The sequence below is a fragment of the Mastomys coucha genome, unplaced genomic scaffold, assembly GCF_008632895.1.
Source record: "Mastomys coucha isolate ucsf_1 unplaced genomic scaffold, UCSF_Mcou_1 pScaffold6, whole genome shotgun sequence".
NCBI classification, from domain to species: domain Eukaryota; kingdom Metazoa; phylum Chordata; class Mammalia; order Rodentia; family Muridae; genus Mastomys; species Mastomys coucha.
Window position 1 is genome coordinate 95,139,110 of NW_022196912.1, and position 22,689 is coordinate 95,161,798.

Here is a 22,689-nt window from a genome sequence, read left to right on the forward strand (position 1 = left end):
CTCTCTCTCTCTTTCTCTCTCTCTCTCTTTCTCTCTTTCTTTTGGTTTTTCAAGACAGGGTTTTTCTGTATAGCCCTGGCTGCCCTGGAACTCACTCTGTAGACCAGGGTGGCCTCCAACTCAGAAATTCACCTGCCTCTGCCTCCCAATTGCTGGAATTAAAGGCATATGCCACCACAGCCCGGGGTGTATGGATGTGTGTTCCCCATGTGTGTCTGTGAGCCACATTTGTGCCTGAGACCCAGGGAGGCCAGAAGGTGTCAGGCCCCCTTGGAACTAGAGTTATAGACAGTTGTGAGCTGCCTGTAGGTGCCTGGAGTTGAACCCTGGTCCTTTGGAAAGGCAGCCACTACTCTTAACCACTGAGCCATCTCTCCAGACCCACCCCAATACTTTTTATGGATATAAAGAAGTCTTTTTTAAAAAAAAGTTATGTGAGTGTTCTGCCTATGTGTATCTATGGACCACGTGCATGTAGTACCCAAGGAGTCCAGAAGAGGACAACATATCCCCAGGAACTGGAATTATAGGAAGTTGTGAGCCACCACATGGATGCTGAGAATCAAACCTGGATCCTCTACAAGAGCTGAACTGTCTCTCCAGCCTCTTTTAAAGGACTCTTAAGACCAAGATGCTAAGAGCCGGGGAGTTTATGTTGTGGAGGTGAAAAAGCCCAGGACTGCTACTGAGAACTACATAAGATGAAGGAACATAACTCCTCTGCACAGACTGAAATGACTAGAATTGTAAATACTTACACTATGTATATTTAACCACAAAGAAAAAGGAAAATTATGGAAATGCAGAGTTTTAAAACTGATGCGACTGGGAATATAGCTCAGTGGTAGTGTGCTTGCCCAGCATGTGTGAGTTCCTAAGTTTGGTTTCAAGCACTGGGGTGGGGATGGGGTCTCCTGCAGATACTTTGTAGAGATGCTTAGAGAAGGTACATCGGGGCAGTGAGACCTGCCTGGGACAAAGAACATTAGCTGAGTGAAGGGAATTCAGAGACAGTGTGGCTTTGAAGCAGGCCACACTTTAAACCCTTATCTGCTGAGTATCCATAGAAAGAAATTTTTATATGTATGCCTTTTCTACTATTTTGCATTTGTTTCTGTGGGGGGAAATGATTTTTACATTTAAATTTATTTTTGCAGTGTTGAGAATTGGAACCAGGGACTCACTGCACGCTAGACAAGTGCTCAACAACTGAGCCATACATGTGTAAGAACCTTGTGCAAAATAAGGAAATGGCCATTAAAAAGAAAAATAACCAGGACTGGAACAAGCCCTTGTCTGGCATGCACAAGGCCCCGAGTCAACCCCTAGCATAGAAGAAACAATTAAGAACAGAAAAAGTCCTTATGATCTCTTACTAGCACAGTTAGAAAGAGATAACTTAAAAGTTAAGGTGGGTATGAGGCTGGAGAGATGGCCCAGCAGTTAAGAGCACATACTGCTCTTGAAGCAGACCTGAGTTCAGTTCCCAGCACCCTGGCTGTGGGTTATAACTGTCTGAAACTCCAGTTCTAGGGCATCCAGCACCCTCTTCTGGTTGCTAGAGATCCTGCATACAACATCTTGCAAGGACAATGCATATGCACATAAGAGAGAAAGAAAGAAATCTTTCAAAAAAGTTACAGTGGGAAAGATGATCCCATGTATAAAGGTGGTTGCCTTGCAATTCTGGTGGCCAGTGCTTGATCCCAAGGACATATATAGAGGAGGAAGAGAGATCCAAATCCACAAATTTGTCTTCCTATATGCATGCTGTGGTACATGCATGGTTTCCCTCTCCTGCACACACACACACACACACACACACACACACACACAAATAATTTTCTTGAAAAGTTTAAATCACACGAACATGTGTGTTTCTTCCTGTATTTCTTTTCTTTTTCTTTCTTTTTTGTTTTGTTTTGTTTTTCAAGACAGGGTTTCTCTGTATAGCCCTGACTGTCCTGGTACTCACTCTGTAGACCAGGCTAGCCTTGAACTCACAAAGATCCACCTCCCTCTGCCTTCTAAGTGCTGGGATTAAAGGCATGCACTACCAGCACCTACTGGTGTTTCTTATAACTTATTCTTATAACTTATTGACATCAAATGTATTTAATCCTACAATACACCAGCAGGTGGTGCCTTAACACGCTGAGCACACTGAACTAAAGATAAAAAGGGCCTCAGAAGCAAGAAGTGTCTGAATCCTATCTGATCTTCCTCTCTCCTTCTCCCATTTCTTTCCCAAGCCATAGAAAACTGGAAGCTCTCTCCCTCAAACATAAGTCATAAGACCCAGAGAGGCCAACCCTCTGCCCTACCTCTCCTGACACCAGGCTCTCAGATCCTCATTCCACAGAATCTTGCTTTGTGCCTGTGGTGGGGAGCAGAGTGGGCAAGAAGACTCAGAACAGAGAAGCCTTTCTGGTTTTCCTCCATTTATTACTGATATATTATGGATCTTGAATCTCCCCGAAGGGCTCACACATTGAAGGCTTGGACTCTAGCCTGCTGTGCTCTTGGGACATGATAGAACCTTTTGAGGGTAGGGACATGAGAAGAAAGTTGGAGCATTAAGGCTGTGCCTTTGAAGGGGTCGATGGGACCCTGACCCCTTCTACTCTATCCCCTTTTAGCCAACACTGTGTGCTGAGTCCTCCTCCTATGCTGCCATTGTGCTTTGGCAGTCCCAAAGCAACTAGGCAAATGATCACAGACCCAGACCTCTGGAGCCTACACAGCCTTTTCCTTGGATTAAATTGACTATCTCAGGTGTTTGATCACTGGAATGGAACACTGGGTAACAATTATCATTACTTAGACACCTTTCTTGTCCAACCCTGTCCACCCACAGTTTACCTGAGCCTTTGAGTGTTTGTTTCTGACGGTCCCCATGTCATGTACAAGTTTGATTAAGTCAGTGTTCTATGTGTTTTCTCTTGTTAACCTGCCTGCTGCTGTGACGAGTTCACTGTGACACCATGGGTTGCAAGGAAAAGCTTTGCTCCTTCCTGTCCTGATAGAAAACATCTGGGTCTTGTTTTCGTTTGGTTTGGTTTTGGTTTTGGTTTTTCAATACAGGATTTCTCTGTGTAGCCCTGGCTGTCCTGGAACTCCAGGCTGGTCTCAAACTCACAGAGATCTGCCTGCCTCTCGAGTACTGGTATCAAAAGTATGCACCACCATGTGGCTTAAAACAAATCTTTAAAGAGAGAAGAAGACAAATTGTGAGAGGGCAGAATAGGGAATAGGGGGGAAAAAAAAGGACATGCTTGGGCAAAGGAATCCGTATGCCTTAAGGGAATACAGTGGGGATCTGAAGAGTCCTTGCTGATCCTAGAAAGAGTGGGGTTCCCTGGTGTGTGTGAACAAGGCTTGCAAGTCAGCCTCTTTCTTTGGACACTTTATTGCCAAACAGAGGCAGCTGGAAGGGCCTCTGATTCCAGACTCTCTCATGGACACATGGCCCTAGAATTCACCCTCTGCTCCCAGAGTTGAGTTTGCACATGAAACTTCCAGTCTAACAATTGCCAAAGACCATACACACACACACACACACACACACACACACACACACACAAGCATACATGCAACATGTAAAAAGGAATTGCAAACACACCATTGGTATTTCTGCTCATCCTCTCGTGCACAGCCTTTCTCCCTAGCAGCCTAGCAGCCGCAGGAGCTGACTTTCTCTCCCTTACACACACACACACACACACACACACACACACACACACACACTTCACAGAAGCTATGCCAGGAAGGCACAGACCCTTCCCTAAGTCACAGGCCTTCAAAGGCCAGAGACTCCAGGTTCCTGAGTTGAGGACCAGTGTTGGCAGGACATTCTCTCATCCCTTAAGGACCCAGTCAAAGAGCCAATCCCTTCCCCACACAGCTGAAAGGGCTTAGTCCTTGATCCTCAAAGCTTCTGTCTGTCTTCCTCCAGTCCCTAAAGGTCCAGAGACCTCAAAGATCCTAAAAAGCCTTGAGCCTGGGAAACCATCAGGTCTGTGGCCACTGCCCAGAGGACTTCCTACCCTTGTCAGCTGAAAGTTCCCCAAATATGGAATGACAGGACCATGAAGTGGCTGGCCTCCCTGCTGCCAACCTCACCAGAAGTCAACATCATGGGCTCTTTTCTCTGTGGAAAAGGTATACTGTGGACTCCCCATAGAGCATACCTACGGTCACCAGGACTTAGTTCCCTGGATTGTTCCTAGGAATCAGCTGAGCAGCTCCACACCCACCACTCCCTCCCACTGCAGCCTATTCATAGCAGATGGGGCATTTGAGTCCAACAGACATGCTGTGCCTGACAGTGACCTTTGCCAGCAGCACAGAGGTTCCCCACATCACTGAGGTGCTAAATTCACATGAGGAGAGCCATTGTAAACACATAATCGGATGGCAGCAGGAAGGAGGCACAGGACCCCTAATAAGAAGAAAAGAGAGGGGGAACTCTCTTTAGGAGTCCCTTGATCTTGGTGTTCACACCTGCTAATTGGAGACATCGAAATCAAAGGGATCAAAGAAACGAGATGATATGAAAACACCTATAAAAAAAAAGTCTGTGGGTGGACTTTAGTTCAATCAGATCGCATGCCCACTTGAAACTGGATGTGTGGTATATAAATGCTTACAAAGATTATGAGTTGAAGGTCAGTCTGGGCTACAGAGCAAGACCCTGTCTTTAAAAGAAGAGAAGAAAGGGGGAATGGGAGGGAGAGGAGGAGGCCGATGGAGAAATGGTTCAGTGAGTAAGAGCACTGGCTTTTCCTCCCAGAGGACCCGGGCTAGCTTCCCAGCACCCACATGGTGGCTCGTAGCCATCTATAATTCCACATTCAGGAGTTCCAACACTCTATTCTGGACTCCTCAGAGGCACTGTATGCACACAGTGCACTTACATACATGCAGGTAAAATACACATAAAGTAATTTTTTTTTTTTAAGACAGGGTTGCTGCCCTGGCTGTCCTGGAATTCACTATGTAGACCAGGCTGGCCTCAAACTCGGAGATCCGCCTGCCTCTGCCTTCCATGTGCTGGGATAAAAGCCATGTGCCACCGCCATCTGGCAAATAAATACTTTTTAAAAGAATATATGAATCAGGGCTGGAGAGATGGCTCAGTGGTTAAGAGCACTGATTGCTCTTCCAGAGGTCCTGAGTTCAATTTCCAGCAACTACATGGTGGCTCGCAACCATCTGTGATGGGACCTGATGCCCTCTTCTGGGGTGTCTGAAGAAAGCTACGGTATACTCTTATACTATGTATTTGTATCTGTATATATAGAGATGTACATATGACTATTTGAAAGTTCTTGTTTATATCCAGAAAAAAAGTCCCTCTTAATAATGCTGAGTTTTTAATCTATGGTGTCTCAAAGTGTAGATGTAAACTTGTTCAAATTGGTTACTGCATCCACCTAGAACATTCAAGTGGCAAATCCATAGGTTGCCCCTCTTAGACCCACTCAGAATCTCAGAGACAGAGCCCAGGACCCTGCTTGTTTAAATTCTTGGTCCTATGAACTTTCAGAACCATTACCAAGATGGACAAAACATTGCTTTTTTGGGTTAGTGAGATTCTAAATGTGAGAAATCAAGGCCTTAGCTGCTCATCTCTTAAAATAGGGCTACTAAGCCGGGCATAGTAGCTGACAACTTTAATCCCAGCATTCTGGAGGCAGAGGCAGGTGGATCTCTCTGAGTTCAAGGCCAGCCTGGTCTACATTGTAAGTTCCAGGACAACCACGGCCAAATACAGAGACCCTGTCTCAAAAACACCAAAATTAAAATAAGGTAATAATGAGAAGTGTAAAGTTAAAGCAGGTGTAAAATGCTTGTCTTAGATCAACATAAAGTAAGCGCTTCACACACGGTAGTCATTCTTTTCCTACTAATGTGCCTAGGAGCTTCTGCCGCCACTCTGTGGTATGGCTATACCTAGTCACTCACAATCCTGTGAATAGCCCACCTGGGACCTGTTCAGAGTCCTCACAGGAGGTAGAATGGCTGTGCTTTTCCATTCTATGAAAAGCTGTAATTTTACATCTGGTCACTAGAGAGCAGCATCTACCTATCTCTTATTTTTAAATTGGTCTATTTGTTTTTTTAAAGGGAGGTTTCTTTATGTAGCCCTGTGGATCAGGCTGGCCTTGAACTTAAGAGAGATCGACCTGCCTCTGTCTTCCTAGTGCTGGGATTCTCTTTTATTTTTAAGTCATCTTTCTTATTCTTAAAAATACTTCTGAAACAGCATTCTCTTCCCCAGTTGTGTGGAAGGCGAAAGCAAGCTGGCAGAGACTTACATAGACTTCTTACTTTGCCTCAGCGTTTCACGGATGTGCAGCCTCCCCCAAGTTATCCTTTATGACTACCTGTAACTTAAGATGAAGTCTGTACAATTTCACACACAGCTTATTAAAATACAGTTTATATAATACTCTACAAATACTTTTCTTAAAAACCCAGTTTTCCCAATGCCTTAAATTATAAAGTAATGATTTTGTTCCTAAGACTAGAGTCTCCCACAAGTGCCTGGTGACAGTTTACTGGTCCCTGCAGTGCCATACAACTGCACACCAAAATACCACACAGGTTACCAGTCTTCACCCTTCTAGCTGGGGTATGTGTGGAAAAACATACAGACAGCCTCGGGGAGGTGGGGTGATAGCTCCTTCTAGACCCTCAGGGTTCCCACCTCAAGGAGGCTGCAGGAATGGCTTCCCACCCCACAGGACCAACAGTTCTAGCACTTGGAAGGACTGGGTTCCCATCTCAGGAGCTAGACAGAGGTTCCCAGTAGTAGCCACTCTCCAAGCAGGACCCTGAGAGTGGTCAGTGTGTCCGTTTGGGCATCCACCAGCATATGAGGTCTATGTGGAATGGTAGGAGGCAGACATGGAAAGAGAATGAGGAACAGACAGGTAGCCAGCCAGGGATGGATAATGGTGAGCTATGAGCCACCACAGTAGACAGCTGGACTGGAATGTGAATAGGGACACAGTGAGAAACCAATTGATCCTGGATATAAGCACAAGGAGGCACTCATACCCCATCCCTGAAGGAGCCTGCTGATCCTCAGACTGAGGGTCTTCTGTGGTCCCCTATGGGGATGCACGATTTGCTGGAGCAAACAATATGGATGGTACAGTGGCAGCTGGAGGCTGCCTAAAACTGTCCACGTGCTCCAGCTCCCCTTTTCTCCAGCCACAGCCTCTGGCCGGGGGCAGACCTCCCTTCATCCCCCATCCCTGTGGGTATCTGTGGTACATGCTGGTCGGTGGGTGAACATCAGGGAGGCAGGCAGTTTTGGTTGCCTGCAGAGCCTTAAGGTATCTTAATCCCTGTGGCTGGAATGGGGCTGCACACTCCATTGTAAGATGTGCACAGGACCTAAGGGAGGCCAAGCCTACAAGCAGATCCTCTGCTCTGTTTGAGGGTGCCATATTGCATGGCCACAGTAGATGCCACTCTCCCCCGAAATGTGTCCCTTTGCTAGCCATGGAAAGTTGAGGAAGCTGTCGCTACCAACTTCCATCTTGTCACCTTAGGGGGAGAGGTATTTGACAATGGGGTCAAACCAGAGAGGATCTAAATCCTTCTCTTGCTTGATTCCTGCCTGAGCATTATGGGAAACCAGCATTACCTCATACATCAGTTATTTAAGCCAGTAAATGATCCTGGCCTTACCAGCTTTGGTTGCGTTTTATGTCTCCTGCAAGAAGGGTTCTAACCAATGATTATAGAGTGACACAACTGTCGCTGGGTTGGGCCATTGATGAGCTATTTTATCACCTCGTATTCTTCTTCTGTGAAACTCAAAGACTGCTGCTGACTCTCTTCTATCCTCTCACTTGCTTTGGCTTCAAACTTTGCTATTGTGTAGCGGGCATTGAGCTTTCCAGGAGACTGGGGGTTAACTCTGCCACAGCCTACCCCTGGGCTAGAAACACACTCCAGGTCCCCTCTGCCAACAGAAAGGTCCGGGCTGGGCTCTCAGGCCTTCCCAAGCAGCGATTTTCTTTCTTTTCATGTTTACATTTGGCCAGGCCAATGAAGCCTCTAACCAACCCAGTATTTCTCAACCTGTGGGCTAAAGGACCCTTTTATAGGGGTTGCCTAAGACCATCAGAAAACAGATGTTTACATTATGAATTCATAACAGTAGCAAAATTATAGTTATGAAGTAGCAAGAAATTGTATGGTTAGGGGTTACTACAGCATAAGGAACTGTAATAAAGGGTCGCAGTATCGGAAGGTTGGGAACCACTGCTCTAACCCTTCCTTCTGTATTCCTCTGGGCTCCTCCCCTTCTCTCCATAGCCATGCTAGGCTCCTCCCCTTCTCTCTGTAGCCATACTAGGCTCCACCCCTTCTCTTTGTAGCCTAGCTGGGCCCCTCTTTTTCTCACTTTACCAAGTGAAAAATTGCCTTCAGTAGACCCTTGTAGGTGTTCTCCTAGACAAAAGATTCTGGACGGGCAAGAAGAGACCATTCTCATTCCCAAACAAGGTACTAAATTAACCATAAGCCCTGGTTTTTGCCCACTTCCTTCGCCTATCTCCTTATGACATTGAGTAGGCCTTTGTTGGTATGAGTATTTGAAATCCACATAAGCTTGAGTTAGGACGGGTCTTGTGCAGATGTGGTGGGATGAGAAAAGGTGACACCAGTAACTTCCAAGTTAAGGAGCAGGCCTAGTTAAGTGCTTCAACACACTGTGGACTCATTAAATTCAGAATCGCCATGGGGACACTTTCCATTTGAAGAGCTGTTTTTTTGTTTGTTTATTTGCTTGTTTGCTTACTTTGCTATTGTTTTACCAAGTTCCAGGCCTTAACTTTATCCTTATGAAATACATAATTTTAGGGAATTGCTGCCATCACTATGGCCCAAGCACTTTTCAGCTCTCATCTCTCCTTTGCTTTACTGACTTTGTTAGGAAATGTGTTGACCAAGACAGGACCAGCCAGATAAGCTGTGCCGAGCTGAGCATGCTCACTTAGTCACTTAGATATCTAGAGGGAGGAGTGCTGACTACGGTGGCTGTCAAGCGCCCTCTGGGACTTGAGATGCAGACTGCCTGAACTTTAGCAAGAGCCCAGCAGTCTTTGTACTGTACCTTCCAAGGACTTTGGCATCCAACCCTTTCCTCTTGGGTAGAACCATTAATGCAGCAAAGTCTTCAGTCGAGCTAGGCTGAGCCTGGGGGTTCTCTAGGCCTAGCTGTTTCTTGTGCAGTTTGTCCTGAACTCATGACGTTCCTCCCATCTCAGCCTCCTCCGAAAACCTTGGGACTGTACTATATACCTGGCTCCCTATGTCTTTACAATATAGAAGGGGAAGGGGCTAGGAATTGGACCTTTGAAATGATTTCTTGCTATGCAGCCCAGGCTGGCCTCAAACTGCCAATCGTCCTGTCTCAGCTTCTGCCTCCCCAGTAGTGGAATTACAACTCTGTGCTACCACATCTATCACATACTGCCTTTTAAAATGACTTTCAGAAATCAGCTCCCGCGTTAGTTAGCAAACCTCTTGTGTTGTTGGAAAAGCAGAACTCAAGGGGACTTCCAATTAAGACAGCATGATTGGAAATGAGAGCTAAAAGCAAGGGATCATGAGGGAAGTCTATGTGAAGCCTGGTGTGGTAGCGCATACCGTAATGCTTGGGAAACAGAGGCAGGAGTATCAGGAGTTCATGGCCATCCTCAGCTATATAGTAAATATGAGGCTAGCTTGTGCTACATGAGACTCTTATCTCAGAAAAGCAAAATGTATAATAAAATGCTGAAATTAATTCATGGTTAAAAAAATATTCCAGGGGATAGAGAAATGGCTCAGCAGTTAAAAATGTTTGCTCTTACAGATTACCTGGATGGTGGCTCATAACTATCTGTAGCTCCAGGTCTAGAGAGTTACAGCGCCCTCTTCTGGCATCCAAGGGGTACACACACACATTCGCATAAAATGGTTATATCAATGCCCTGTAGTCTCCCTCTCTCCCAGTCTCTCCTCCCATTCTCCTCTGAGAAGGTGGCACCTCCCACCCTCATTGGATATCTTGTTTTTTGTTTGTTTGGTTGGTTTTTGTTTCTTTATATGGGGTCTCACTATGCAGCTCTGGCTAGCACAGACTGGCTACGTAGACTAGGCTGGACTTAAAGACCAGGCTGCTTCTGCCTTCTGAGTGCTGGAATTCTAGTTTTCTTAAAAATTGGTCTTTGCTGGGCGGTGGTGGTGCACGCCTTTGATCCCAGCACTTGGGAGGAAAAGGCAGGCAGATTTCTGAGTTTGAGGCAAGCCTGGTCTACACAGTGAGTTCCAGGACAGCCAAGGCTATACAGAGAAACCCTGTCTTGAAACCCCCCCAAAAATATTGGTTGGTTTTTGTTTACTTTATTTATTTATTTGAGTCAGGGTTTCTTTGTGTATCCCTGGTTGTCCTGAAAATCACTCTGTAGCCCAGGCTGGCCTTCAACTTGGAGATCCGCCTGCCTCTGTCTCCCCATTGCTGGGATTAAAGGCATATGTCACCACTACATAGCTGGTTTCTAATTTTATTTATTTATTTATTTTTATTTATGACCTCCCGTAGAGGTCAGGAGCGACTCCCCCAACCTGTTAGCAAGTTCAAGACCAGCCTGCTTCACATGAGACCCCCGTCTCACATGACAAAAGAAAGTATAGCTAGTTAAACTGCAACATAGTGTTTTCATATTTAGAGTTTCATTCGTGTATTCACCTGTGATGCTTACCATGAGGCCTGGCTTTGACCTATTTCAGTACGTGTGCCGTTAACTGTTACCACGCCATCAAGCTCTGTCAGACTCGGGAGTGCTGCATGTGACAGTCAGCAGGCTGTCTAGGGTCCTGCTCTTAGCGGATGTCCGCTCTGCAAGCTGACAGTGCCGCATGTCTTACTGAAGGCATCTGGTGAGACTGACAGCCAGTTGCTCCTCAATCTCAGAGCCGACAGAATGGGAAGCTGATGGACGGAAATAGCTCTGACAAGCTCCCCTTATAGCGAGGGTGATACCCTACCTAACCAATGAGCAACAGTCACCATCCAAGAGGCCAAGCATGTTCTGGATATTGGGGACTGCCACTAGCTTCTGTGGGGATGAGCCTCTGTCCCCAGGCATGAGCACAGAAAGCGGGGCTTTGAGGAGGGAAGAGACATCCACACAAGTGGGCAGGCTAACAGCAAGAGAAAGCAGGACCTCAGGGCTTCCCAGATCCTGTGTCTGGTCCTATATGGATCCTACTCTCTAGCTCCTGTATTCTGCGACATCCTGAAGCCTACCATGTATCGCCGAGCTGCCTAGATAGTCCGTGTTATTGACAGAGGATCCCCTTGTGCTGACTGTTGTGTTTCTATGACTCTATTCTTTTTTAAAAATATTTATTTACTGTATGTATATGGGTACACTGTGGTTGTACTGGTGGTTGTAAGCCATCATGTGGTTGTTGGGGATGAAGGTTGCTCACTCCAGTCTGCCCTGCTCGCTCGCCCTGCAGATTTATTTATCTAGGGCTATTTATTTATTTATCTAAGTACACTGTTGCTGTCTTCAGATGCATCAGATCTCATTATGGATGGTTGGGAGCCACCATGTGGTTGCTGGGATTTGAACTCAGGACCTTCGGAAGAGCTGTCAATGCTCTTAATCGCGTAGCCATCTCGCCAGCCCTGACTCTGTTCTTTTTAGATAGTAGCCCACCTGTGGATACAACAAAAGGTGGAACTGGTCACATCTCCAACGCCTCCTTTCTACCTCTGAAGCAACTGCCACTCTCCATCCTGGTGCTGTGGGTTAAGATCAGAGATGTCCCCCACATGCTCTGTTACAGCCCCCGGTCCTGTAGGGAAATGGCTGGACCCTTAAGAAGTGGAGCCGTGTGGAAGCAAACCTCTGCCTTGCTACAGGCTCAGCGGCAACAGGGCCAAGTGAGGATGGACTGAAACCCCCGAAGCCATGAGTCAAGTGTCTCTCTTACAGATCACTCTGTGTATTGCATCACACTGGTAGAAAGCTGGCTAACACACTCTGTATTTACTAGCCACATGACTGTGCTCTGGCTACTGAGTTTGTGCCCAGGGGGAGACAGCCTTGTGGGGCTGTCAGCAATCTCCAGAGTGGATAGGTCCGAGATGGATGAAGATGTAAAGTTAAAACAAGCCATCCACGCAGGCAGAAAAAGAGATGATTCCCGCTGGGCAGTGGAGGCGCACGCCTTTGATCCCAGCGCTTGGGAGGCAGAGGCAGGGGGGTTTCTGAGTTCAAGGCCAGCCTAATCTACAAAGTGAGTTGAGATGCTTCCCACAGACAGAGGAGCTAGCTGCTAGCTGGGTCACAGAAGGGAATTCCATCCAAGCATGAGCTGGAAGACTGACCAAGAAAAAAATGCAAAAGATGTCCATGGACAAATGATAAAAGGGGGCTGGACCACTTGGTGACAGGCAGACAGCTTCCACTAAGAGATGGGGTTCACCTTGAATGACCTTAAATGCAACAGCTCTAAAGATGGTTGTCTTGTGCCTGTTTACGAAGTCCATGTGATAGCTCATGTTTCTGCTCAAAAGCAGAAACAAGTAGCACAGGATTTTTGAATCTAAAATAAATAAATAAACAGGTACAACCAAAGCTGTGGTGGTATGTGATTTGTCCCCATAATGACCAACTCTTGTGAACAAGTAAAAGAGACCTTGGTTTTGTGGTTTTAGTCTAAAATACGTGACTAAGTCAGGCACGTGATTTTAATTTTGGAAGTGGGAGGGGATGAGTTAGTCAAACAGCATTAGATTGCGCACAGGAATTGATTTATTATATTTATAACATTTTCAGTTGTTTTGTGCTAAGCAAGATGTCTCTGGGGTTTAATATCCCGGGGAAAACCATTAAAACTTGTAATTATGGTTTAAAATGTTCAGAGGAGTTTAATAAGGCTTGCCAATGGTGTTGTCTTGGGGGAGGAACAAAATCTGTTAAAATGAACAAATGATTAAAAAAAAAACCACAAGATGTGTATGATGGCCTTAAATGCCCGTTTAACGGGGAGGAAGCTAACTCGGTGGTGGAGCGCTTGTCTGAGTCACACAAGGCCCTGGGATCACTTTATGGGATAACTTGGTGGGCACATTTTTGTTCAAATGACTTACATGATCGCTAAAAATAAACACTGCTGAAGGACCAGCCACCAAGTAAAGACTCTTGCTGCCAGGCCTGGTGATCTGAGTTTGATCCCTGGAACCCACGTGGTGGGCAGAAGAGCCAACTCCAAGTCTTCCTGTGACCTTCTGAGGTGTGCGGTACACACTTGACCCCTATCTTCCAGTAAACAAATGCTTAAAAAAATATTTTTTAAAGCACTGCTAAGGATGTGGACTAACCACACCTTTAGAAACAGGAGCACAGAATGCTTCTATCCTGGGCCTGAAAAACTTTCAGGTCAAAGACTACTTTCTTCCCCCAACACCTACATTTATCTTTAGCTAATTTGCATAAAAATAGCTAAGAACAGGTACGTTTGCCCTCTCAGGATTTTGAAACCAGGACCAGCCTACTTCTAGGGCTTTCTCCACAGAGATGCTCAGCATCTTCCAAGCTTCCTACTGTTCAAGGCTAAAGGCATAAGCTTCCCAAGGCCAGACCCTCAGCTAGCTTCCTCAGTGGCCCAGCAGCCAGAACAGACCAAGAGCTCAAGAATGTCTCCTGAACCAATCTCTACAAGGTTCCACCATACACTTCTCTAGCTCAGCCCACAATATTCAGATGGCTTTCATCCCCCTAACTGCAGTTAATGCTATGTTAAGGATTGTCCTATTTAAAAAAAAAAAAAAAGCTTACATATTTGTTTAGTGTGTGTGAGCACATGTGTGTGAGCACGTGTGTCCATATCCATGTGTCAGAGGACAACTTTTGAAAGTTGGTTCTCTTTACCATGTGGGTCCTGGGGATCAAACTCAGGCCTTCAGGCTTGGCAGCAGGGCCTACCCACTGGCCTACTTTTAAGTGATTCTTCCAACTGAACAGAATCTTTAAAGTGAAAATTAGACTGGCCACAGCCAACACACGTGTAGACCAGTGTTCTCTGCACTCGTTTACCATCATGTTTATAAGAGCACCACTTAATGAATGGGTGTCATTTTTAGGAGGCACAGCCTGGGATTTTAAAACTGACTCCAGGCTGACCTCCCAAATGCATTGACATAACCCTCCTTGAGAAGTTATCTTAACCATGATCACTTTGTACTGCTCTGAAGCCTCGGGACTTCTAACCACAGGTTCCTAGCACCACCATATATTCTTAGACAACAAATGATACATTGGAGCTTATCATCATATATGTTTGGATGGGGGGAAGTGCTGGCAATCTGCCTTGCCAGTGAGCTCCCTGCAATGACCAACAGCCATTATCTGTGGTACATTTTGGGGTCTCTAGGGATTGAATGCAAGGCCTGGCACATGCCCGCTGTATACCCTGCCACCAAGCCCCATCCCTTTTCAGTAGATCCTTCATGCACTTGTGACCTTCCAATCCCCAGTATATCGACGAGACCATCTTTTCCTTTTCAAAATAAAGCAGTAAGACTGACCATACCAGGCTCAAAATCTAGAGGTGGGTGAGTCCAGGTACTCCACACCATTCTTGACACAACCCACCCCCACTTCTGGAAGCCAGCAAATGGAACAAGCAAAGTAATGTCACGGGAGTGTTTGTTTTAATACAGTCTGTGCCAAGCAACATCATAATCTCCATCCAAGTTTGTCCTATCTTTAATAGGCAATATTCAAAATTAAAAAAACAACAACTCTGCAGTCATAAAACAGGCCAGCCACACTTTTTGAAGAGACTAAAAAATGAGAAGCCATGAATTATCTTCTTTGAAAAGCAGCCATTTCAAAAGGTTTTCTTTAATATCATAAAATATTCTCATGGACAAGTGAGCTAGCAAACACACATGCACCAGTGTGCCTCTGACGAAAGGACCCACCTACCCCACCCCCAAGTGGACATGAAGTTAGAGAAATGAATACAGCAGACGGAACAGGTAGAAGGAAAAAAATTCAGTAAAAAGAATGGAATATAACTTTTGTGCTTGGTTATTTTCCTATGTCACAACAAAAAAACATTTCGGTGCAAATAGTTAATTTTTCCTCTTTTCCATTTAAGACTGGTGGAGAAAAAAATACTTTTTTCTATAATAAAATATGTAGTTTTTTGGTTTTTTTTTTCTTTTTAAACTTTTTTTAACGTAACTTTTTTTTTTTCCTTTTTTGCAGAAAATAATTTTGTAAACTGTCACTTTGCGGGCAGGGAGGCTCGGTGCCGCCTGGGTCGGAGCCCTATCCCCTTAGAGGCTGAGCTCAAACCAAACCTAGACAGCCAGACTGGGTGGAGGAGGAGCAGGGTGGGGCGCACGCGCAGAAGGCTGGGGTGGTGGGGGCGGTAGGCAGGGGCAGGTTAGAGGTCACTCTCGCCGTACAGCGCCGTGGAGAAGGACATGTAGTCTAAAGCACCGGGCACGGAGTCGGGACCCGCGTAGGGGGCCATTCTTGCGATGCAGTACTCGGCTTGGTCAGGTGGCAGCTCGCGGCGGAGCTCATCCCCCGTGATGTAATTCTGCAGAGAAAGCATGGTCAGGGTCGCAAAGCTCGGCAGTGGCCGGAAAGCAATGCGGCACTGCCGCAACTATTAGGTCATAAACTTGCCAGGCATGTTAGGTACCTGTATTTTTCTCTCCTAGCTCTAACTTGTTTCATACAATACATGCATGCATACATGTAACACAGACATCTGCATGTATATATGTACATATCTATTTTAAGTGCATATTGTATATTTACAAATTATATATCATATGTATATGGTATTTTTAACACGTCATGTTTTCCATTTTAGTATCTACTTCAATGTCCTTCCAAACCTATTTCACTCGGACTCCTTTCATTCATCCTACTGGTGTACAGTAACCATGTGCTGGCTCAGTGTCAACAAGTTGGTGGACCAGGTAAATTCCTAGGAGCCTTTCCACATCCATCCACCCAGCCTCTCTAGAGATGTCCGCCCATGTCTACTTGTGAGTGTCCAGCAGAGTAAAATGAATGTCCATTTTAGGCATCACCGCTACAGGCCACTTTCTTAACTGGTCTACAGAGCTGTAGGCCTTGCCACACATCTCAGGCTGCTCCCAGTCCGGGCCTCTGGATTTTCTTTCCCTTCCCAATGGGTAAGTCACATGGAAGTTGCTGGTTTTAGGAGCTAAAGGGTCTAGGACAGTGGTTCTAACCTGAGGGTTGAATGACCTTTTCACAGTGGTTGCCTATCAAATTCATGACAGAAGCAAAATTACAGTTATGAAGTAGCAACAAAATAATTTTGGTTTTGTTTTGTTTTGGTTTGGTTTGGTTTTGGCTTTTGGTTTTTTCAAGACAGGGCTTCTCTGTGCAGCCCTGACTATCTGGAACTTACTCTGTAGACCAGGCTGGCCTCAAACTCAGAAATCCACCTGCCTCTGCCTCCCAAGTGCTGGGATTAAAGGTATGCCCCACCACTGCCTGGTGCAACAAAATGATTTTATGGTTGGAGGGTCACCACAATGTATTGAAGGGTCACAGCTTTAGGAAGGTTGAGAACAGCTGCGCTAGGACTTACCAAAGACTTCACAGCTCCAAACTCTTCAACTGGGAGTCCCTTGGGACCAAGTATGAGGAAGAAATGGGGCTACCCTCTGTTCACTGCAAAAGTCAGGCAACCACTTCCCCTTTCTGAGCTTTTTTTCCTTTACAAATGTAGTCATTTCAACTAAGTGGCTTCTGAGGATCCTACATATTCTAACTACTCTACATGTGCCTCCCCCATTCAACACATGTGGGTTTTGCTGACTTGCCGGGTTCCTTGCAAAGCCTAGACCATGTCCTAATGGGCAGAGATGCACAACAAGGCCCGATGGGACCCTGAGAGGAGTGAATGAGATGCTCGTCTCTCAGCCCCGTGACCTACAGAGCAGACCCAAATGGTGCCTGAGCCACAAGAGACCCACCTTATCTCCAGCCAGGATCTTGAAGGAGGCCATGACCTGATCCGCTGTATCGGTGTCAGCCGTCTCTCGGGACATGAAGTCGATGAAGGCCTGGAAAGTCACTACCCCCAAGCGGTTGGGGTCTACGATGCTCATGATGCGGGCAAATTCTGCCTCTCCCTGGAGGAAACACAGCGAACCCACACCTGTCACCCTAACGGCCTAATGGGCCATCTCAGGGGTACTTCCAGCCCCAAGTAGCCTATTGTTGGAACGGGAGGCACAACAGACCTCTAATCTGGCTTGGGTTGCCCCAGGGTGAGAAAGTGACCCAGCAGTTGTGAGTCCCAGGACTTCCCACCCACTGCAGAGCCCTGGGTTTCCTTTACAGAAAATGATGGTAGTATTAATTATAATGACAAAAACTTCAACAATGGCTGACACCCATACAGCATGTATTATATGCCAGCTACAATTCTAAATTCATCTTATCATCACAACTGAATAAAATCATAGTATTTCCATTGTACGGGAAATCTGAGGCCCAGACAGGGTAAGTGACTTATCCAAGGCCACTCAGCTAGTAAGTAGGGAGCTAGGATTAGGACTCAGGCAGTCTGGCTCCAACATTTGCTGTTTCCTTAATGCTCTGTGCCAGACATGTGCACAGTACTTGCGGTCACTTTAACTCTTACAACCACTTCGTGGGGTTTCCTCACTTCATCTGAGACCACAAGCTTTGATGGCAATGTGGGATTTACTGAGTATTCTTCTGGTCTAGCCTTTAACCCTGCTGGGCATCCCATAGGCTCTGTACTTGGTTCGATGGACACCTATCTGTCCAGCTAAGGTCCTATCCTGCTCAGAAAGCTGGATGCAGAGGGGACAGAACAAGGTTAGAGAGAGGGCTAGGCCAAGACTGAGTGGTAGGTCTGGATGGAGCAATTATCAGGGCAGAAGTATAGACCTCCATTGTCTTATAAGACAAAGCAGAGTTCTATAAGCCTTGGGGTTGACTGTCCACAGCTGGTGTCCACTGTGGGAAGGAAAAAGCTCTTTTCCCACAGTAAGTTCTATAAGATAAACTGGTTCAGAGATCATGATGAGGAGGCCAAGCTTCTCAGCCACACCCTGGCCCCATGGACGGGCTGGTTTTCAGGTGCCATCTTCCCCAAGGATGGTGATAAGGGACTCCTCCGAGGAGGGTAGTTCTAACCTAAGGGCCTTCGTCCACCATTACTAAGACTTAGCTTCTCCAGTCAGGTGGCTGTCACCCAGCCAAGGCAACAGAAAGCCTGGCAGGTGGAGGATGGGGTTTACGTTACCATGTTGTAACCCATGGAGATAAGGCAGGCGCGGAAATCGTCTGTGTCCATCATGCCCGTCTTCTTCTGTGGGGCAGTGGCGCCAAGACACAGGAGGGACAGACAGATGGGAGGAGGAGGAGCCAGCCAGGGGCCAGGAAGACAGTGGAAAGAAAGGACCCAGTTTATGATGTGAAGGATAGGAGGAGCCGGAGAATGTAGGAGGAACATGTTGAAGGAGGTCAGAGCAAAGAAATGCAGAAGTCCAGTCCACAAGTGAGACGTGACGCGAGGGAGAGGAGGTGGATACCCAAGCAGGTTCCCAGGAAGGATAGCCAAAGGCAGAGATCAGAAGTCAGAGGAACCCAGCGGGGCAGGCAGGGAGAGCAGAAGAGGATGAGCCCCGTGGCCCACAGGTAAGGGGGACAGGGAGAGTCAGACAGAGAGAGAAGAAAAAAAGGAGAAATGCGTTATTTCTCGCCCCAGAGGCCACCCTTAAGCGTGCTCCATGCAGGAGGCGAGTACCTGGGGGTCGTTGCCAATATCATAACCCAAGCTGATGAGGCAGGCTTTGAACTCTTCGGGACCCAACGTGCCGGAGTGATCCTGGGGCCGTGGTGCGCCAGGCAGCGAGCCATGCGGTGCCAGGGAGGAGGAGACCGTGAGGGGGGAGTGGGGAGGGTGGGCCATGCCCCGGGGTGGGAGGTGGTGTGTGTGGGGAGACACGGGGGACAAAGGCATGCGGATGGAGAGGGTGGAGGGGAAGGGTGGGGAAAGGGGAAATAAAAGTGCACACAGTTAGACACACAGACAAGGTTCCAGGGGGGAGCCCTGTCCCTGGAACACGTAGCCCTGCTTGGGAAAGCAGGGCCAGAGGGGGAACATGATGAGCCACAAGGGTGAGAAGCTCCCAGAAGTGCCCCAGGTGACCTGATGCCTCCCAGATCCCTACCCCCCCACCTCGCCAGGTACCTGGAGGGCAGTGAATCAGGCAGGGTGGTGGAGAGCACCTGACCTCATGCCCCAACTCCCTTGTGGCTGTCCCCAAGCTCAGGGCACTGGGAATGTGCAGCCCACTGACAATGCAGCCTGTCCTGAAGCTGACATGAGAACCCAGGAGAGGGGAATCTAATGTCCCCAGCAGTGGGTCCCAAAGGCAGCCTGGGTAGGGGCAGAGTCTCTTTTTGGTCCTTTGCCTCAAGGCAGAGGTAAGGGACAGTCCCCACAGCTACAGGCACAGGGCTTTATGGGTGACTCTGACACCCTCATTTCCAAGGGTTGATTTCTCACAGGAGACAGAGAGTCAAGAATGAAGAAGAACTTTCCCTTCTCACCCACATTATCATTCTCTCTAGGAACACTGTGAAGGTTTACAGGGCAAAGTAGAATTGCTACGGTCAGCTCAGAAAGCCTGGCTCTATGGGGTATACCGAGTCAGAGCTGCCTGTTATCAGTTTCTTCCTCTCTCTCCTTCTCACCTACCCAAGGACCAGGCTCATGCCCTGGGCAATGCCCTCCAGGGCTCTGGGTCGGGGGTTGGAGGCCACTCTATGAGCAAGGACTGGGGCTCTCACCCGGTCAAAGTGGTTGAAAGAGGCCCGGAATTCGTTCATCTGTTCCTGGCTGATGCCTTTGGCATCCCGGGTCAAGATCTGGTTCTCCACTTCATTGATGGTCCTGGCAATGGTGGTGAGCAGCTGTTCCCAGCCCACACGGATATGCTAGAGGCAAATAATGAGCCCATCAGAAAGGAGCGCCAGGTCTGGGCTCCAGGCTATCCAACTAACTGTTCCTCCTCTCAACTCAAAAATGGCAAGAAGTAGGGGCTAGAGAGATGGCTCAGTGCTTAAAAGCATTTCTCCGTCTTCCAGACGACCCAGAGTCAGTTGTCAGGCCCCTGTGGCAGCTCACAACCATCTATACATGTAGTTCTAGGGGATATATACTCTTCTGGCCTTCTCAGGCACCAGGAACAGACACGGTGCACAGACATTCACTCAGGCAAAATACTCATAGCCATAAAATAAAAATATTTTTAAAGACACCCCCCCCCCAAAAAAAAACCCAGTTAACTTGATCTTCTATTTGGAGTTATAGTATCACCATCAGGAGGGACACAGCACACTCTATCAGGATGGGAGGCCTGCAAGGGGCCAGAAAGAACAGGCCTTTGCCTGGAAAAATGACAAGACCTGGATTTGCCATTGGACCTCTGCTAGTGAAGGAAGGTAGATTTTTGTGGTGGGAAAAGCTAAAAAAACCAAACCAGAATGCCCCTGTCCCAACAAGACCTACCCCACAGCCACACATACAGGCATGTACATCCACAAATAAACCTTTGGGGGAAACCCACACAGCTGGCACTACATAATGGCCTTCTGGTCAATGACAAGCCAAATACATCACAGTGGTCTCGGTGACCGCGTGATAATACTGCAGCCAGTGAAAGCACACTTTGATATTTGAACAACGAGGAGACCACTTAACAAGGCAAACCTCAGAACATATCCTGTTGTTAAGGGATGAAGAGTTAACACCATTTAGGAAGCAGGTACCTAAGCCAGTGAGATCTTGAGCCCACTAGCATCACTGGGGCATGCTTGTTAAAAATTAAGGTTCATTAAGTCCCAGCTAGGGACCAGATGTGTGCTCTTGCAACCAGTTCTCTGGCATCCAGAAGGTACTGCAGATTAAAGGTGCAGAGTTTCAGGGGTAGAGAGCATACTCCTCCTCCTCCAGCCTGATTCACTGGGAGATGCTACCCCAAATGGAGGATAGGAAGAGCCCCAGGCTTCCTCCCAGAGAAGCGGGGCCCATTTACCTCCATGGTGTAGTTGGTGTGCTTATTGTCAAAGATAAGTGCTTCCTGGATGAGCTGGTGGTCACACTCCAGCTGGTCAATCTTTGGCTTATAATTGACGATGCTCTTTTCATACTGCCGCAGGTGGCTGAGTTGGTCCTCCAGGGTGCCGTGCATCTCAATGGAGATCCTCCCAATCTCCTGATCATCAGAAGAAGATGTCGTGTCATACCTCCCTACTTGGCACTCCTGGGGCAGGGACCAGTTGCTATGGGTCACCTCTCCTAGCTACCTTCCTAGCCCTAAAGAGGTTAGCACTGGCAACACACAGCAGGAAAAGATATTTAGCGTGGACGTTCCTTGGTAGGGAAGGTGCATCCAATACTTATACCCAACCATCTCCCATCTATCTATGGTGAGTCAGAACCCCCCCTCATATTTCTCAGTTCACATGATGGGACTCCTCTACAACCCTACTGTTTTGCCTCCTAGGATGGTTGTCCAGTCTCTACTGATCCCCATTCATCCCCAGGGGCCAGGCCTAATGTACACTTCTGCCAGCCACTCACTCACATAAGTGGTTCTTGGTGAAAGCAATTTTGTTTACTGAGTTCAGTCCTGTTAAAACGTATCAAGCACTTACATGTAGAGTCTGGGGGATGCATGCACATGAGCATATGCTCGAGTACATGTATGTGTGCAAGTGTATACCCACATCAACTTGGCATGCACTCCATGCACAAGATGTTCATTGATCACACTCTGGCCATGCTCCTTCCCTGATCGAGCCTCTCCATTCTATGAAACATTCTATACTTGTTGAGAGGCTCTGCTCTCTTTCTGAAAAGAAGCAGGCTCATTGCCAGGAGAGCAGTAATAGAGACAAGACAACCCGGAAGGCCTGAGCTGACCAAGGCACTCAGTTGCTCTCCCTGTGAAACTTTCATAGGTGGTTCCTTAATAGTGTCCTATTTTGCTCCAATCAGACACAGGGACCAAACCATCAGCATCCCCTGCAACTGAATAATCATGGGTTTGGATCTCGCGATGTCATGGTCCTCCCTAGTAAGCAGGTGACTTGGCTGGCTGGAATGGTACTAAGTAGGAAGAGAAAGAACATTCCCAGCCTCACAAAACTCCCATGACAAAACTCACCTCCATCTTGGTCTGGATCCAGGGCCCAATGACATTGGCTTGTGCCCCAAACTGCTTGCGTAGCCTCTCATTGTGCTGCTGCCTTGCATGCTCCTCTGTTAGAGCCTGGTCCCTCCGGGGCACCAGCTGCCGTACCTGGGGTGGGAACAACCGGGGACTCTGTAGGTGGGCCAAATACCTTGCAGGTGAGAAAATGGGGGCCCCACTGAGGGAGAGGTGCAAGTCAGAATGCAGCAAGAGTGAAGATGTCAATTTGGACTAGAAATTCATTCACTGATAAAGAAATGAAGACCAGTGAGATAAAGATAAAAATCCCGCTCTTAGGAAATGTATGATGGCTCAGCCTATGCCAATCCACCTTTTAACTCACATGGTCCCATTTGCCATTGATC

At 47.2% G+C, this 22,689-nt stretch overlaps 1 protein-coding gene across 4 annotated transcripts in view; it reads right to left on the reverse strand.

Annotated features, from left to right (window-relative positions):
- Window positions 1-14,720: 14,720 nt before the first annotated feature.
- Actn1 (actinin alpha 1) overlaps window positions 14,721-22,689 on the reverse strand; it is a 93,619-nt gene continuing 85,650 nt past the window's right edge. For 2 of the 4 annotated variants that reach the window (XM_031357871.1, XM_031357874.1), the window contains exons 16-23: window positions 22,668-22,689; window positions 22,298-22,432; window positions 21,164-21,343; window positions 19,917-20,063; window positions 18,868-18,948; window positions 18,364-18,429; window positions 17,060-17,218; window positions 14,721-15,639 (exon numbers count right to left, since the gene is read on the reverse strand). In XM_031357871.1, coding sequence (XP_031213731.1) covers window positions 15,481-15,639; window positions 17,060-17,218; window positions 18,364-18,429; window positions 18,868-18,948; window positions 19,917-20,063; window positions 21,164-21,343; window positions 22,298-22,432; window positions 22,668-22,689 — 949 coding nt within the window. In that variant the 3' untranslated portion in view covers window positions 14,721-15,480. The remainder of the gene's footprint in view (window positions 15,640-17,059; window positions 17,219-18,363; window positions 18,430-18,867; window positions 18,949-19,916; window positions 20,064-21,163; window positions 21,344-22,297; window positions 22,433-22,667) is intronic. The other 2 variants (XM_031357873.1, XM_031357872.1) reach the window with 2 other exon arrangements.